The 16,347-nt window shown below is 43.3% G+C and overlaps 1 protein-coding gene across 5 annotated transcripts in view; it reads left to right on the forward strand.

Annotated features, from left to right (window-relative positions):
- NUP188 (nucleoporin 188) overlaps positions 1-16,347 on the forward strand; it is a 198,761-nt gene that overhangs the window by 81,010 nt on the left and 101,404 nt on the right. For all 5 annotated transcript variants that reach the window (XM_033962010.1, XM_033962011.1, XM_033962012.1 and 2 more), the window contains 2 exons: positions 11,508-11,708; positions 12,015-12,104. In XM_033962010.1, the coding sequence (XP_033817901.1) occupies positions 11,508-11,708; positions 12,015-12,104 (291 nt within the window). The remainder of the gene's footprint in view (positions 1-11,507; positions 11,709-12,014; positions 12,105-16,347) is intronic.

Below are 16,347 nucleotides of genomic sequence, written 5' to 3' on the forward strand. Positions count from 1 at the left end.
TCTTTTTCATATAAAATTTCCAGCATGCAATAATATAAAGTCTACCAGGCAAATTTTCTTATCGATCCAGTATCAATTAGCAAAATGCTGGAACCAACTACTGTACCAGTTACACTACGATCTTATGACCACTATCTCAGGTTCAGAAAACTTTTAAAAGTTCAAGTTTTTAAAAACCTATGTGGAAAGTAACAATTATGTTTATAGAGGGCATGTGAAAGGAAACCCATAGATGTTATTAGGTGTAAGTTCTAATGCACTCAACCATAGGATTGGCGACTTCATGGACAAAGTTGAATGCAATCTCTGTGGCTGACATTTGTAGAACTGCAGTATAGACATCCTTGCATACTTTATCTAAGCTAAGCATTATTGTCTGGATGTTTTCACCAGGTAGGAAGTATTGTTTGGTGCTGCAGGGCTTAGGTTGGGTTTAAGGGACACTCAGTGCCCGGTTTAGGGGTGCTGTGTTACATCTCATTTGTAAGGCCAAATTTCTCCATTCTGTATCGCTTGGTAGACTGGTATAGTCCTTACGAATGGGTAATATGCCTCACTGCTACCAGCAGATGTAGACATAGAAACATAGAGTATGCCCACTCAAAAGAACCCTCCCCTTAAAAGAACACTCCCTCGAAGTAATTTCCCGAAGTGAACCCACATGTTTATCCCATCGTTTCTTGAAGTCAAGCACGTTGCTGGCCTCAACTACCTGACGTGGAAGGCCATTCCAACGGTCAACCACTCTTTCGGTGAAGAAGTACTTCCTGATGTCACCATGAAATCTCCCACCCTTGAGTTTGAGCGGATGCTGTCTTGTTGCCGTAGGACCCGTAAGAAAAAGGATATCTTCCTCCACCTAGGTAGGCCTGTAAGATATTTGAACATCTCTATCATGTCTCCCCTCTCTCTGCGTTCTTCTAGAGAATATAACTGCAGCCTGCTTAGACATTCTTCATATGGGAGATCCTTGAGTCCTGAGACCATCTTAGTGGCCATTCGCTGAACCACTTCCATTCTCTTCACATCCTTTTGATAATGTGGCCTCCAAAACTGAACAAAGTACTCCAGATGAGGTCTCACCATGGACCTGTACAACGGCATTATGACTTCAGGCTTTCGGCTGACAAAACTTCTTCGGATGCAACCCAGCATTTGTTTAGCTTTGGCCGAAGCTTTCTCAACTTGAGTGGCAGTCTTCGTATCTTCGCTAATGATTACACTCAGGTCCCGTTCTGCGACAGTTCTTGTTAAGGGTGTATGTTCTGCTGGGGTTACCGCTACCAAGGTGCATAACCTTACACTTTTTGGCATTAAAACTCAGTTGCCAAGTATTAGATCATTGTTCCAGTAAAAGTAAGTCCTGCCTCATAGTGTCGGGCATGGTTGCGCTGTCAACCACATTGATAGATCAAACTTGTATATTAGTATAGCATGCCCCTCTTGCTACTCCAGTTTTCCTCAGTCTCTGGTAGCAGGTGGTAAGGCTTTTCAGCTCCCTTCTTAGCCCTGTTGGAACTTTGTTTGTGGACTCCTGGTTCCCCTTTTTGTGCTGGATAGAGCTTGGGTGGGTTCTGTTTGGAGATCCATCTGACCTTGGGGGTGTTAAACCCGGCGGGTCTCGTGCTGGGTCCCTCCCCCACCTTCTTCCACCTCCCCATATTTTTGTAATGAGCCTCAACAGGCGGCCTGGCCCCCTGGTTGGTCAGCCCTGGTTGGTCAGCCCTCCAGCTTTGAGAGCCGTGGAGTCTGTTTTGACTAAGTAAAAAGAAATAACAAAAAAATCCTGAGGTGTACCGGTCTAAAGGGCTCATTTCCCTTTATAACTGCCTTTTTTCTGTGTTTTTTCTCAACTAAACGGTACTTTCTTTACAGCTAGGGTAGTTTTCAGCACAATGAGCTCTTTTAAAAGGAAAAAGTGCTCCAGGAGCGAGGTACTCGTGGCCGGCCTGTGCAAGCGTTGTGCAGGCTGTAGTGGTGGGGAAACCTCGTCGGCATCGGATGCCGACAGCCAGGGCACCCCATCGCATGTGCCTCACGGTTTGGCTTCGGATCGTGGGAAAGCCTGGGTGTCCCCCGACGCCCACGCAGGGGATTCCCCAGTCGCCGACGGTCAGGGAACACAGGATTCCCTTATCGCCGGTTTGGTTGGGGATTCCCTTTTCGATTTGGTCGGTACCTTGGCCTCAGCATCAGGAAAGTCCCAAGCTTTTCAGACATGACAGGCCGCAGGAGCTCCGATTTTGGCTGTTTTAGGTCCAATTTAGGCGGGAACCTCCAAATTCATTTCAGTTACCTCAGGTGACCTTCCCCATGTTCTGGAAACACAGGGGCAAAGTATGTCAGGATCCCCTGCTGGGGCAGGGAGTCCCTTGGGGCAACCGGGGGTCTTTCCCCCTGAATTAATGTTATCACTTTGTAAAGCTTATGTGCTGGCGGCAGGATGTTCCGTGTCCACTCGGGGGGAGGGTGGGGGTTTTCACTTGATGTCTTCCCTGGTGCGGCCCCACACAGCGGTGGTTTTGCCCCCCTCTACTCCTCTTTCATCCAAATGCCTGAGGGATGAGGATTTTTTCCCAGAGGAGCACGAGGTGATTGGTGAGGACCTGGACCCTTGGGGACAATTCCAGGATCCTCTTGGGGGGCCGGATTTTGCCGGCGAGGGGTTTGAGCACCCCCCAGCCGGCAAAGATGCGTCTGTGGTGCGCATTTTTCAGCGGCAAGAGCTCCATGAGTTAATCCTTCAGGTCTCCTCAGTTTTGCACTTTCATGTCGGAGCCCCCGCGTATGGTGGACCCCTTGCTTAAGGAGATTAGCTCTGCTTCCCGCTCTTTTCCTATGCATCAGGATATTCATGACATCATGCTCGCACAGTGGCAGGTGCTGGAAGCCCCTTTTCGCTTTGCGTGCTCCATGGCTCGCCTGTATCCCATTCCGGAAGGGGATAGGGATACTCTGAAGTCGCCTGTAGTGGATGCGGTGGTCTCGGCCATCTCTAAGCGGCATACCATGCCTGTTGAGGGCGGTGCAGCCTTGAAGGACCTGGAGGAGTGTAAGTTGGAGTCCCTCCTTAAATAGAGCTTTGATGTAACAGCTCTGTCGGTCCAGGTGACTATGTGTGGCAGGCTGGTGGCTCGGGCGTGTTTTCATTGGGCTCAGCATGTACTTGATGATAAATCTGAGAATTGGGACTTGCTAAGGCAAGCAGTTGCCAAAATTGAATTGGGTGCTTCTTATCTCTCGGATGCCATGTATGACCTCTTGCGAGCTTCTGACAAGTCTCTGGCCTTAGGAGTGGCAGCACACCTTGTGGCTTCGGCGTCCAAAGCTAAGTTGATGAAGTTTCTTTTTAAACGATCTTTCTTGATTGGTGAGGACCTAGACAAATTGGTTCAGACTCTCACTGATTCTAAAGTGTCTCGTTTGCCTGAGGATAGGCCTAGGCCACTGGCTTTAGGCGGCGCTGCTCATGCGCATGGGCGTGATTTCCGCCATTTCCACTCCGGTCCAGAGGCTGCTTCTTTTCAGTCTCCTGGGCTCTCAAGAGGCAGGTTCTTCCAGTGCATGCAGTCCTTTCATGGGGCCCGCCGGGGTGCAGGTAGCGCCCCCTGCCACCTGTCCTGCACAATGACTCCATGCCGGCACCCGTCTTGGTTCTGGTCAGTGCTCGGTTGAGAGACTTTTAGCCACAGTGAGCAGACATCACGTCCGATCAGTGGGTTCTGGAAGTGATCCGGGACGGCTGTGCTCTGGAGTTTGCACGGTCCTTGCCAGACCGTTTTCTTGCTTCTCCCTTGCAGGTGGTGTGGAAGCAGCAGGCCTTTCGCCAGACCCTTCAGAGATTGTTGGATCTTCACGCGGTGGTTCCAGTTCCCCTGCTGGAGTGGGGCACAGTTTGGTACTCCATTTACTGTGTGGTACCAAAGAAAGAAGGGACCTTCCGACCCATCCTGGATTTGAAGGGGGTCAACAGGGCTCTTCACTTGCCTTCCTTCCACATGGAAACTCTGTAGTCTGTGATTCTGGTGGGTCAGCCGGGGAAGTTTCTGACCTCTCTCGATCTGACCGAGGCCTACTTACACATTCCTATTTGGGCCTCCCATCATTGCTTCCTGTGCTTTGCAATCTTGGGGCAACACTATAAGTTCTGTGCACTTCCCTTTAGTCTGGCCATGGCTCCGCAGACGTTCACCAAGGTGAAGATGGTTGTCGTGGCGGCATTGCGCAAGGAGGGCATTCTTGTTCATCCTTATCTGGACGACTGGTTGATTTGAGCCAAGACATTCCAGGAGAGCACTCGGGTCACGTCTCGGGTGGTGGAGTTTCTGCAGTCGCTGGTATGGGTAGTCAACCTTACAAAGAGCCGGTTTTCTCCCACCTCAGTACCTGGAATATCTTGGGGTCCTGTTCGACACTTCCTTGGGGAAGGTCTTCCTTCCAGAGGCCCGGGTGAGCAAATTGCAATCTCAAATTCGCCTGCTTATGGCATCCCAGTGTCCTCGGGCGCAGGATTTCCTCCAAGTCTTGGAGTTGATGTCATGAGGTGGTCATGGGCCCAAATGCGTCCTCTTCAGTATGCTCTTCTTTGGAGGTGGTCGCCTCAGAGGCACAGTCTGGATCACCCTGTTCCGCTTCAGAGCTTAGCTCGGGGCAGTCTTCGCTGATGGCTTCAGACCCTCCCTTCTTATACAAGTGCCTATATCACTCAGCTCAGGGCACCTGGTCCACGGAGGAGGCTTCTTGGTCGATCAATGTTTTGGAAACCAGAGCCATCTTTCTGGCTTTGCTAGCCTTCCAGTCCTTTCTGATGGGCAAGTATGTCAGGGTTCTGAAGGACAATGCCATGGTGGTGGCCTATGTCAGTCATCAGGGGGGCACCAGGAGCACTTTGGTGGCGCAAGAGGTGACTCTGCTCATGGTCTGGGCGGAATTGCACCTTCAGGAGATCTCAGCATCCCACATAGCTGGAGTGGAGAATGTTCAAGCGGACTTCCTAAGTCATCACGTGCTAAATCCCAGAGAGTGGTGTCTAAGCCCCATGGCCTTTCAGTTGATAGTGCAGTCTTGGGGTGAGCTCCTCATGGACCTGATGGCCACAAGTGTCAATGCCAAAATGCTCTGCTTCTTCAGTCGTTGCAGAGACGGTCAGACCGAGGGCCTGGATGCTCTGGTTCAACCATGACCAACGGAGGGGATGTTGTATGTGTTCTCTCCGTGGCCATTAGTGGGCAGTTCTTTTCCACATAATTCGCCATCCGAGCCTCGTGGTTCTAGTGGCTTCGGATTGGCCTCGACGACCGTGGTACGCTGATCTGGTGAGGCATCTGGTGGCGGATCCTCTTCCTCTGCCTCTCTTGGACGACCTTGTAACTCAGGGTCCCATTCCAGTGTTCTATCCGGGTCCCATTTGTCTTATGGCTTGGCTCTTGAAAGGGGTCGCCTAGATAAGAAGGGGTAAAGTGATATCAACGTTCTTGGGGTCCCGGAGGCTTTCCACCTCTCGGGCTTATGTGAGGGTTTGGCGTCTATATGAGGAGTAGGGTGATGCGCGTGGAGTGGTCTCTTTTCGCACTTCCCAGGATGGCCTGGATAGGGGACTGGCTTGGTCTTCTCTCCAGGTTCAGCTTGTGGCCTTGTCAGCCTTTCGGGGATTCTTGAAAGGTCAGCATTTGACTGCCATTCCTGATGCGATTTGCTTCTTGCGGGCAGTCAAGTTGCTCAGGCCTCCCATACGACCCTCTGTTCCATTTTGGAATCTGAATCTGGTGCACCCATCTTTTGAACCATTGGGCACCTGCTCTTTGAAGGACCTTACTCAGAAGGAGGTCTTCTTAGTGGCCATTGTTTCAGCTAGATATATTTCTGAGCTTCAGGCTTTCTCTTGTAGGGCTCCCTTCTTGGAGTTTTCTAGGGAGTGGGTTGTCTTGAGGCCTGTTCCTTCCTTTCATGTCAATCAATCTGTAGTCCTCCTGGTGTTTGGTTGTTGGGAGGGCTCTTCTGAGCAGAGACAGCTGCGCAAGTTGGATGCCAGTTGGGTCCTTCGCTCTTATGTGCAGAGGACCCAGGAGATCAGGAAATCAGATCATCTTTTTGTCCTAATAGCGGGTCCTCGTCAGGGGGATGGCGCTTCTAAGGCTACTATTGCGCATTGGATCAAGGAGACTATTGCTTCCACTTATCTTCTGAAGAAGAAGCCTGTTCCCGACTTTCTCAAGGCTCATTCCACTAGGGGTCAGGCAGCTTCTTGAGCTGAGCCTTTAGTGCCTCCAGTGGATATTTGCAAGGCTGCAGTTTGGTCTTCTCTGCATTCCTTTGTTAGACCCTACTGTGTAGATGTTCACGTGCATTGGGATGCGGTATTCGCTGAACATGTTCTGGTGTCGGCCCTTCAGGGGTCCCACCCTTGATGGGTACTGCTTTGGTATGTCCCATTCGTAAGGACTATACCAGTCTACCAAGCGATATAGAAGGATAAATTAGGTTCTTACCTGCTAATTTTCTTTCTGTTAGCTTGTAGAATGGTATAGTCCCCCACCCTGTCTGTCTTTGAGTGGTGTTTACGAGTTTTTGCTCGCATGCAGATTTTGAATTGTTCTGCAGGTTCTAGTATTTTTCTAGGACCAGGGAGAATTAAGAACAGTGGTGATGGCTCAGCTAGCTTAGCTGGTGAGCTGTGGGGATGTTTTACTTCCAGGATCAAGTTTTATTCATGTTCCAACAGTTGTTTAAAGATGTTTGTTGTTTTCTTACACTCCTATTAGGAGTATCATTTACTGGTTTTCAGTTAAGAAATTTCCTAGTTTCTGCTTGGCTATTCGGCAAACTGGAGTAGCAAGAGGGGCATGCTATAGTTTGATTTCAGTCTCCAGCTAACAGAAAGAAAATTAGCAGGTAAGAACCTGATTTCTCCTTTTTACAAAGGTGCATACATGCCTATATGGTCTGCATAAAATTGGTACATTTGTCACACTTTTATAGGTATTCAGTTGTAAAATTACCCCCATGTGTACAAGTGATCAAAAAATAAGAAATGCTTGGAGAGGAGGAGACATAATGGAAACTAGTGCATTTCCTTATGAGGCTGCATTCATCAAGCATTAAAATTCATGTTTTGTAAGATGTGATTCTGAACTACTTCTGGTCTGAGTGAGAACTTTGTTCTCAGCATGGTGATCCAGAACAGAGAATTAGTCGTAGAACCTAAGGGAGTTTGTGAATAATCATATAGGCAATCCCCGAGTTACAGATGCCCGACTTAAGTATGACTCGTACTTAAGAACACAGTCATGGCTTCATTTGATTTCACTGAGCAATATTTTCAGTGGCATAGACTCCTACATTTCTCCTGCAGCAGGTTCAGGAATGATGCATGGTCATATTAAGACTAGTGTGTGGTTGTGCATGCTGTATCTTAGAGGAACAGTGGTAGGGACAGTTGGCCCTTTTGTCAGCTGGGAGCAGAGGTAAGCATCAAGAATCTTAAAATTTACAAGTTCTGAGTTACATACAAATCCGATTTAAGAACAGCTTTTTATTTATTTTTTTTAAGTTTTTTATTGATTTTTTCACATATCAACAAGTGTTATAAATTTTCCATACATTTATCTTAACAATACACTTGATATCTCTATAATGTATTTTATATAAACCATATTTTATATTATTTTTCTTATGAATTTATATAACATATATATTGTAATGATTTTATCAATTATTATTTAATTATGAACCCTTTTCTCTCCCTTTATCACATTAATTTCTCATAGGACTATCATTCATTCATTATGATATATTTTTTATAATGTATAATAAAGAGAATAAATTCTTTACCCCTTCCCTCACTCCCTTCTTTAACCATTATCTTATTATGGGAAAAAATTAAAATCAGTCATTGCAAAAATCTGTTAATGGTCCCCAAATTTTCTTGAACTTATCCATATATCCTTTTTGTGTTGCAAATGTACGCTCCATCTTATATATATGGCAAACTGAGTTCCACCAAAAATTATAGTTCAATCTGTCATAATTTTTCCAATTATGTGTAATTTGCTGTACTGCTACTCCAGTCAATATAAATAAAAGTTTATTGTTATTTGATGAAATTTGACTTCGAGCTCTCATTGCAGTACCAAACAGAATCGTATCATATGTCAAGGCTACCGGATTTTCTAACATCCTATTAATTTGAGGCCAAATTGATTTCCAAAATATTAATATGAATGGACAATAGAATAAAAGATGATCTAATGTCCCTGCTTCAAGATGACAATGCCAGCATCTATTAGACTTAGAGCTATCTATTCTATGTAAACGTGTGGGGGTCCATAAAGCTCTATGTAAAATAAAAAACCAAGTTTGTCTCATAGAAGCTGACAATGTGCATTTTAACCTCCAAGACCAAAGTCGTGGCCATTGAGATGCATTAATCTGATGCTTAATCTCAATGCTCCAAATATCTCTAAGACCATTTTTTTTCTTTTTATGTACGAATCCAGATATTAATTTATACCACATTGCAGCCTGGTGACCCATGGAGTCTATCTGAAAACATAAGAATTCCATACTATGATAGTTATTAAGATTTTTACATTCAGGGAACCCTACCTGAATGGCCTGCTTTAATTGCATCCATCTGAAATATTGTGATTTATTCAAACCGAATTTATTTTGCAATTGTGAAAACTCAAGCAGTTTACCTTTATTCATTACATCCTCTAAAATACGAATTCCAGCAATCATCCAATGTTTCCAGATAATTTTAAAACCGCCAACTTTGATCTTTGGATTGAGCCATATTGTTTGAGTCGTTGATTTAGTTATTGGAGTAGGAGTTAGATTACTTATATATCTTATAGTTTTCCAAGTATCAACAAATATTTTGTGATCCTTATATAACCTTGGCATTTGAATACTGATTACATGACTCAGACGTAGAGGAAACATTAATCTCCATTCTAACCAGAACCAATCTGGTATATGTTCAATGGGCTCTGGGAGGATCCAATACATACCCTGACGCATAATATAGGCTTGATGGTACCTATAAAAGTTTGGAAAATTTACCCCTCCCTCCGCAATTGGTCTTTGTAAAGATACTAGAGCAATTCTGGGGTTTTTTCCAAGCCAAATAAATTTTGTTAACATCTTATCCAATTTTTTGTAAAAAGACCCCTGAAAAAAAATTGGTATCATACCCATTTGGTAACAAACTACTGGTAATATCATCATTTTTACAGTTTGCACTCTCCCCCACCAATAAAGGATAAAGGATTCCATTGTTCACACATTTCTGACACTTTTTGTAATAAATTTTTTTCATTAATTTTCATAGTCTCATCCACAGTTTTTGTAATCCAAATTCCTAAGTATTTTAATCCTTCTTCTTTCCAAATAAAAGAAAATGAGTCAAATAAACTTTTTGTACAATGTACATTGAGTGGAAGCACTTCTGATTTATTCCAGTTTATTTTATAACCTGAAAATTTTCCAAATTTTTCAATTAATTCAAGCAAATTTGGAATAGTTGTTTCCGGATTTCTCAAATAAAGTAAAATATCATCCGCATATTCTGATAATTTATATTCTCTATCTGAATGCGGAATACCCTGTATCTCCCTTACCTGTTCTATAGCTAATAATAAGGGTTCTAAAACGATATCAAAAAGCAAAGGAGATAGTGGGCATCCTTGTCTAACCCCCCTTTGTAGAATAAATCTTTCTGAAAAATTGTTATTGATATATAATCTAGCAGCAGGGGAGCTATACAATGCTTTTATTGTTTGTATAAATCCGGATCCTATTCCAAACCATTCCATTGCCTGAAACATGAAGATCCATTCCACTCTATCAAAAGCTTTTTCAGCATCTAATGAAATAGAGAATGCTGGGTCATTAATGGATTTTGTCAAATATAACATGTGATGTGCCAGTCTAGTATTATGAGATGAGTGTCTTTGAGCAACGAAACCTGTCTGATGCATATCTATAATGAAAGGGAGAGCTTTAGCCAATCTTAATGCTAATGCCTTAGTTAAAATTTTTCCATCCACATTTATTAAAGAAATTGGTCTATAATTTGAAACCAAAGTGGGATCTTTATTTGGCTTAGGTAAAACTATAGTTATTGATTCAGCCATAGTACCTGTAATATAACCTTTGTTTAGTTGTGTCTGATATAATTTTAATAAATAGGGCATTATAATATTTTGAAATGATTTATAAAACTCCACTGTATAACCATCTCCACCTGGAGCGGATCCAACCCTAAGGGATTTCAAAGCTGTATTTAATTCTTTTAAGGATATTGGTTCTTCTAAACTTCGTTTTATATGTTCAGGAATTTTTGGTCCTTTTATTAACTTTAAAAAATCTAAACCATCCTTTTCCTTTTTCGAATAAGGCTCAGAAGAATATAAATCTTTATAATATTTTAAAAATTGTTTTATAATGGGATCAATTTGAGATAAAATTTCACCATTCTCATTTTGAATAGCAATTATTTTTGTTTTTCTTTTTTTCGCTTTAAGATAATTTGCTAGCATTCTTCCTGCCTTATTCGAATTTCCATAATACAAAGCTTGCTGTACAAATAAATCTTTTCTAATAATTTTTGAAGACATTTCATTATATTTACCTTTAGCTTTTAAAAGTTCTTGTTGTGTCAAATAATTCCATTTTTCAATTAATTTTGATTCTAGAGACTTCACCACTTTTTCCAATTCTGTAAATTGTTTTTTTTCTTTTTTTATTTGCAATGCTGAATAAGAAATAATTTGTCCTCTAATATATGCTTTAAAAGCATCCCACAAAGTCTCTATTGAAATTTCTTCTGTATCATTAATTTGAAAATAATCTTTTATTTTTTCTAAAAGATTTTCACAAAAATCAGCATCTGTGAGCAATGTATTATTTAATCTCCATATAGGTCTATTTCCATTCTGATTTATTATTTTAATTTCAATCCACACTCCGGCATGATCAGATAGTATAATTGGATCAATGACAGCCTGTGTGACTTGATGTACTAATTGATTAGAAACAAAAATGTAATCTATTCTAGAAAAAGAATTATGAACCTGTGAGCAAAACGAAAATTCCCGACCATCAAAACGAAGAATACGCCAAATATCTTTTAAATCACAAGATTGTACCAAATTATCAAGGCCTAGTGATTTTATAAATCTTCTCGGACTTTTATCCATCAGTGGATCCATAACAGCATTGAAATCCCCTGCTACTACTAGATTTGAAGTAGCAAGTGGAAGAATTAATTGTTGCAGAGTTTTAAAAAATTCATTCTGGTTCGAATTAGGGGCATATATATTGAAGAGCGTCATGGTGGTATTTCCCATGTCCATTTCCACATATATCCATCTTCCAAGAGGATCAGCTGCCTTAAATTTAAATGAAGCAGAACATTTTAATTTAAGAACAGCTTTAAAAACTTAACTCGTTTTTAACCGGGGACTGCCTGTACTCAACTCTCCTGTCTTTTCAACTTTAACCAGGATATAGATGATCTACTGATGACATTTGGAGATATTCCTCATCATGCACCAGTTCTGCTTTCCTGGGCTTTGCTCCGTCATACTCTAAGCCCTGAGGACTCGAGTGATGTGAGTAGGAGAATAGGCAGCATAGCGATTCAACTGAATGTCTTCCATTACCTCACACAGATGTTGAAATTGCTCTCCAGTGGAGGAAATAATGTGAGTATTTCAGGAGCACCTTTTGAGAAGGGGCAAAAGATATCTAATGGGATAGAAACATATATGGACAAAAAGTGCTGCTGAGTTAGAGGAGGGTACATAACCTAGAACTATATGTGATAATTGGAGGGGGGGGGACAGGTGACGTAAGAGAGCATGTACATGTGAGAGGTGAGAGACTGAGGGTTCTGTTTGGTTGAGGCTGGGTTGGGGTTCTAAGGTGCTGCTCTTGGATGCTATCTTACTTTGGTGAAGTTGAGAACAGAATTAAAGGCTGTTGCTCCCAATGATTTGTTTACTTTACAGTGCACATCCAGTACAGCCTGCATGTGTATTTATGGCCTTCTCTCATTCGCACTGACCTCTTTGGAGGAGCACACACTGGGAAATCAACAGGTAAGGGCATATGTAAGAAGCTGACTCTGTTGCTCAACCATGTGTATACTATATTTATAGCTGACATATACATAGCCTCTCTCCCCCTCACTTTGGCAGGGTAGTGGAAAGTGTTCTTAATAGAAACAGAAACTTTTCATTTTATATCTCGCCTACAAATTTGACCTTTCTGAATGCCTTTTGGTAAAAGATGAGGAGAATAAGCTTTTCCATATTGTCCCTCAGATCAGCACAGATAAAATGGGTTATGCCCCTCTATCAGCAGATGGTGACAGAGAACAAATGCATGTGAGCTCTGCTATATATAGGACACCATGTGGCCAGCAGCTCTTCAGTTGTTCTGTCTCCAGCAGATGGCAGATGAACATCTTGTGCAGCATTGGATTGATTCTGGGGTATACCTTTGAATACTTGCATATGTGAATGATCTGTTGGCTCTGCCTCCATACCCCAGTGGCCCCATTCCCACTGGTATGTTTTCTATCCAACAACCAATTCCTAATCCACAACTGAACTTTGCCACCTATCCCATGACACTTTAATTTTCTAAGAAGCCTCTTGTGAGGAACTTTATCAAAAGCTTTCTGAAAATCTAGATACACTGAAAGCTTTTGATAAAGTTCCTCACGAGAGGCTCCTGAGAAAATTAAAGTGTCATGGCAAAGTTCATTTGTGGATTAGGAATTGGTTGTCGGATAGAAAACAGAGGGTAGGGTTAAATGGTCATTTTTCTCAATGGAGGAGAGTAAACAGTGGAGTGCCGCAGGGGTCTGTACTGGGACCAGTGCTATTTACCTTATTTATAAATAATCTGGAAATTGGAGCGATGAGTGAGGTGATTAAATTTGCAGATGATACTAAACTGTTCAAGGTTGTTAAAATGCATGTGGATTGTGAAGAATTGCAGGCGGACATTAGTAAATTGGAAGACTGGGCATCCAAATGGCAGATGAAATTTAATGTGGACAAATACAAAGTGATGCATATTGGGAATCACAGTTACCAGATGCTAGGGTCCACCTTGGGGATTAGCACCCAAGAAAAGGATCTGGGTATCATCGTAGACAATACGATGAAACCTTCTGCCCAATGTGTGGTGGCAGCCAAAAAAGCAAACAGGATGCTGGGAATTTTTAAAAAAGGGATGGTTAACAAGACTAAGGATGTTATAATGCCCCTGTATCGCTCCATGGTGCGGCCTCATCTGGAGTATTGCGTTCAATTCTGGTCTCCTTATCTCAAGAAAGATATAGTGGCGCTAGAAAAGGTTCAAAGAAGAGCGACAAAGATGGTAAAGAGGATGGAATTCCTCTCGTATGAGGAAAGACTAAAACAGTTAGGGCTCTTAAGCTTGGAGAAGAGACTACTGATTGAAGTCTACAAAATCCTCAGTGGAGTAGAATGGGTACAAGTGGATCGATTTTTCACTCTGTCAAAAATTACAAAGACTAGGGGACATTCGATGAAGTTACAGGGAAATACTTTTAAAACCAATAGGAGGAAATTTTTTTTCACTCAGAAGAATAGTTAAGCTCTGGAATGCATTGCCAGAGGATGTGGTAAGAGCGGATAGCGTAGCTGGTTTTATGAAAGGTTTGGACAATTTCCTGGAGGAAAAGTCCATAGTCTGTTATTGAGAAAGACATGGGGGAAGCCACTGCTTGTGCTATATCGATAGCATGGAATGTTGCTACTCCTTGGGTTTTGGCCAGGTACTAGTGACCTGGATTGGCTACCGTGAGAACGGGATACTGGGCTTGATGGACCATTGGTCTGACCCAGTAGGGCTATTCTTATGTTCTTATAAGTATACTGAAGGGAATAGACTTAGTAGATAAAGACAGGTTGTTCACCCTCTCCAAGGAAAGGAGAATGAGAGGGCACTCTCTAAAGTTGAAAGGGGATAGATTCCGTACGAACATAAGGAAGTTCTTCATCCAGAGAGTGGTAGAAAACTGGAACGCTCTTCCGGAGTCTGTCGTAGAGGAAAACACCCTCCAGGGATTCAAGACAAAGTTGGACAAGTTCCTGCTCAACTGGAAAGTACGTGGGTGAGGCTGGGCTCATTTAGAGCACTGGTCTTTGACCTAGGGACCGCCACGTGAGCGGACTGCTGGGCACGATGGACCACTGGTCTGACCCAGCAGCGGCAATTCTTATGTTCTTATAAAACTCTTAAGACACCAATAAATTGAAAACAACTGTCACCTCTACCTATTCCCTTGCCAAACTCCATTTCCTTTTCCCTTTGATGTTCCCTGTCCTAGAGTACCAAAGCAAGCTGCATCTAATCTTCAGAAGGCCTTGGTTCTTATGGTCCTCCTCCTTTTCCAACAGTGTTCCAGGAGACAGTCAGGTTAGAACAACTCTATGAAATAAATCATAAGGTATTCAAAATAAGGGTTCTTCCAAATGGGGTCATGATTTTATATGGGGATTCCAGATCTTCAGAATTTTTTGTTTGGAGGAACCACAAGCTTCCCTCACTTCCTAACTAATTAGTAAATGTCATTGATTTCTCCAATACCAATATGTGTATGTGTGCGTGGTGTGTGTATGTGGAGGGGTGAGCAACTCTATTATCCAAGAATGCAAAATATATTTCTTTAGCGTCCCTCCAGACCATCACAGAAACGGATGGGTTTACACTCCTCTGCCAACAAGTGGAGACTAGGATACTAACTTTTGGCTGCAGTACAAGTGGGCTGTACAGTCCCTATTACAATCAGTCTTTTCTCAGTCTCCAGCAGGTGGAGTGGTAAGCTTATGCAATCTTTATTGAGGTTTGTTTTGGGCCTGTTGGATCTGATTTAGTGAATCTTTCTTGTCCCTTTTGCTGTCCAGACAGAGCTTGAGGGAACCTCTCGGGGGTCCTCCCTGACCTCAGTGGTGCCACACTCGGAAGGGTCGAGTCCCTCCCCTCATTTCCAAAACCTCCCCAGATTTTCTGAATTTAGAGGAGCTTCAGCTGTACGCCTGTCCCTCTGTTCGGCATAGACTACAGTTTAGAGTGCCTGTGGGGGTCTTCTCTCTTGATACAACTGGTGAGCTGTGAGAAGTTAAAAAAAAAAGACACAAGAAATAAAAGGAGCTTACAGTGGCTGAGGCTGCCATTTTTGTACAGCGTTGTGTGTGGGTTTTTGGTGCATTCAGTATAAGCGCTTCAAAAAAGCATCACAAGTGTGTTTTATGTGAGCACTGAGCAGTGGATGTGGCTGGCGGGTGCACAAAATGTTCTGGCCACCTGAAATAACACACGGCACTGATGTCAAACTCGACCCCACCGCTACAGAAATAACACTTGTAGTCCCAGTGATAAAAGAATCCTTAGCCTCCCTGGCGGTCTGCAACACTGAATCTCCCAGACTGCCGGCAGATGAAGAAACCCCGGCGTGAGCAACAGGTAAGACCCGGGCATCACCACTGCCTCCCACTGATGAGTGGTGCGCACGCGAAGGGGAGCCTGACACACTGCCACCCGAAACCAGGTCTGAAGCTTGAGAGGACCGTGGGGCTGAAACAGAGATCCCGGGAGCTTTTCCTGTTTTACCTTTATGGCGCGGAGTTTAATCCTGCTGTGCGTCGTGAGTGGGTAAAGTAGAAGCTTGTGGAAATAGAGTTGACATTTATTCCACAACCGGCATGTGTTTTTTCCCTCCAGCCTTTTCTGCTGGCATTCTGGTGACAGGTTGAGGCAGAGACTGTAGGCTTCTCTCCACCGGTGGTACCGGACAAGGGCCCTGAGGGGGAGGAGTGTTTTGCTTCAGCTGCAGGCTTGAAGAACATAAGAATTGCCGCTGCTGGGTCAGACCAGTGGTCCATCGTGCCCAGCAGTCCGCTCACGCGGCAGCCCTTAGGTCAAAGGCCAATGCCTTAACAGTCTAGCCTTACCTGTGTATGTTCTGGTTCAGCAGGAAGTTGTCTAACTTTGTCTTGAATCACTGAAGGGTGTTTTCCCCTATAACAGCCTCCGGAAGAGCGTTCCAGTTTTCTACCACTCTCTGAGTGAAGAAGAACTTCCTTATGTTTGTACAGAATCTATCCCCTTTTAGCTTCAGAGAGTGCCCTCTCGTTCCCTCTATCTTAGAGAGGGTGAACAACCTGTCTTTATCTACTAAGTCTATTCCCTTCATTATCTTGAATGTTTTGATCATGTTCCCTCTGTTTCCTATTTTCAAGGGAAAAGAGGCCCAGTTCCTCTAATCTCTCACTGTACGGCAACTTCTCCAGCCCCTTAATCATT

This window comes from Geotrypetes seraphini, chromosome 10 (assembly GCF_902459505.1).
Source record: "Geotrypetes seraphini chromosome 10, aGeoSer1.1, whole genome shotgun sequence".
Lineage (NCBI taxonomy): Eukaryota > Metazoa > Chordata > Amphibia > Gymnophiona > Dermophiidae > Geotrypetes > Geotrypetes seraphini.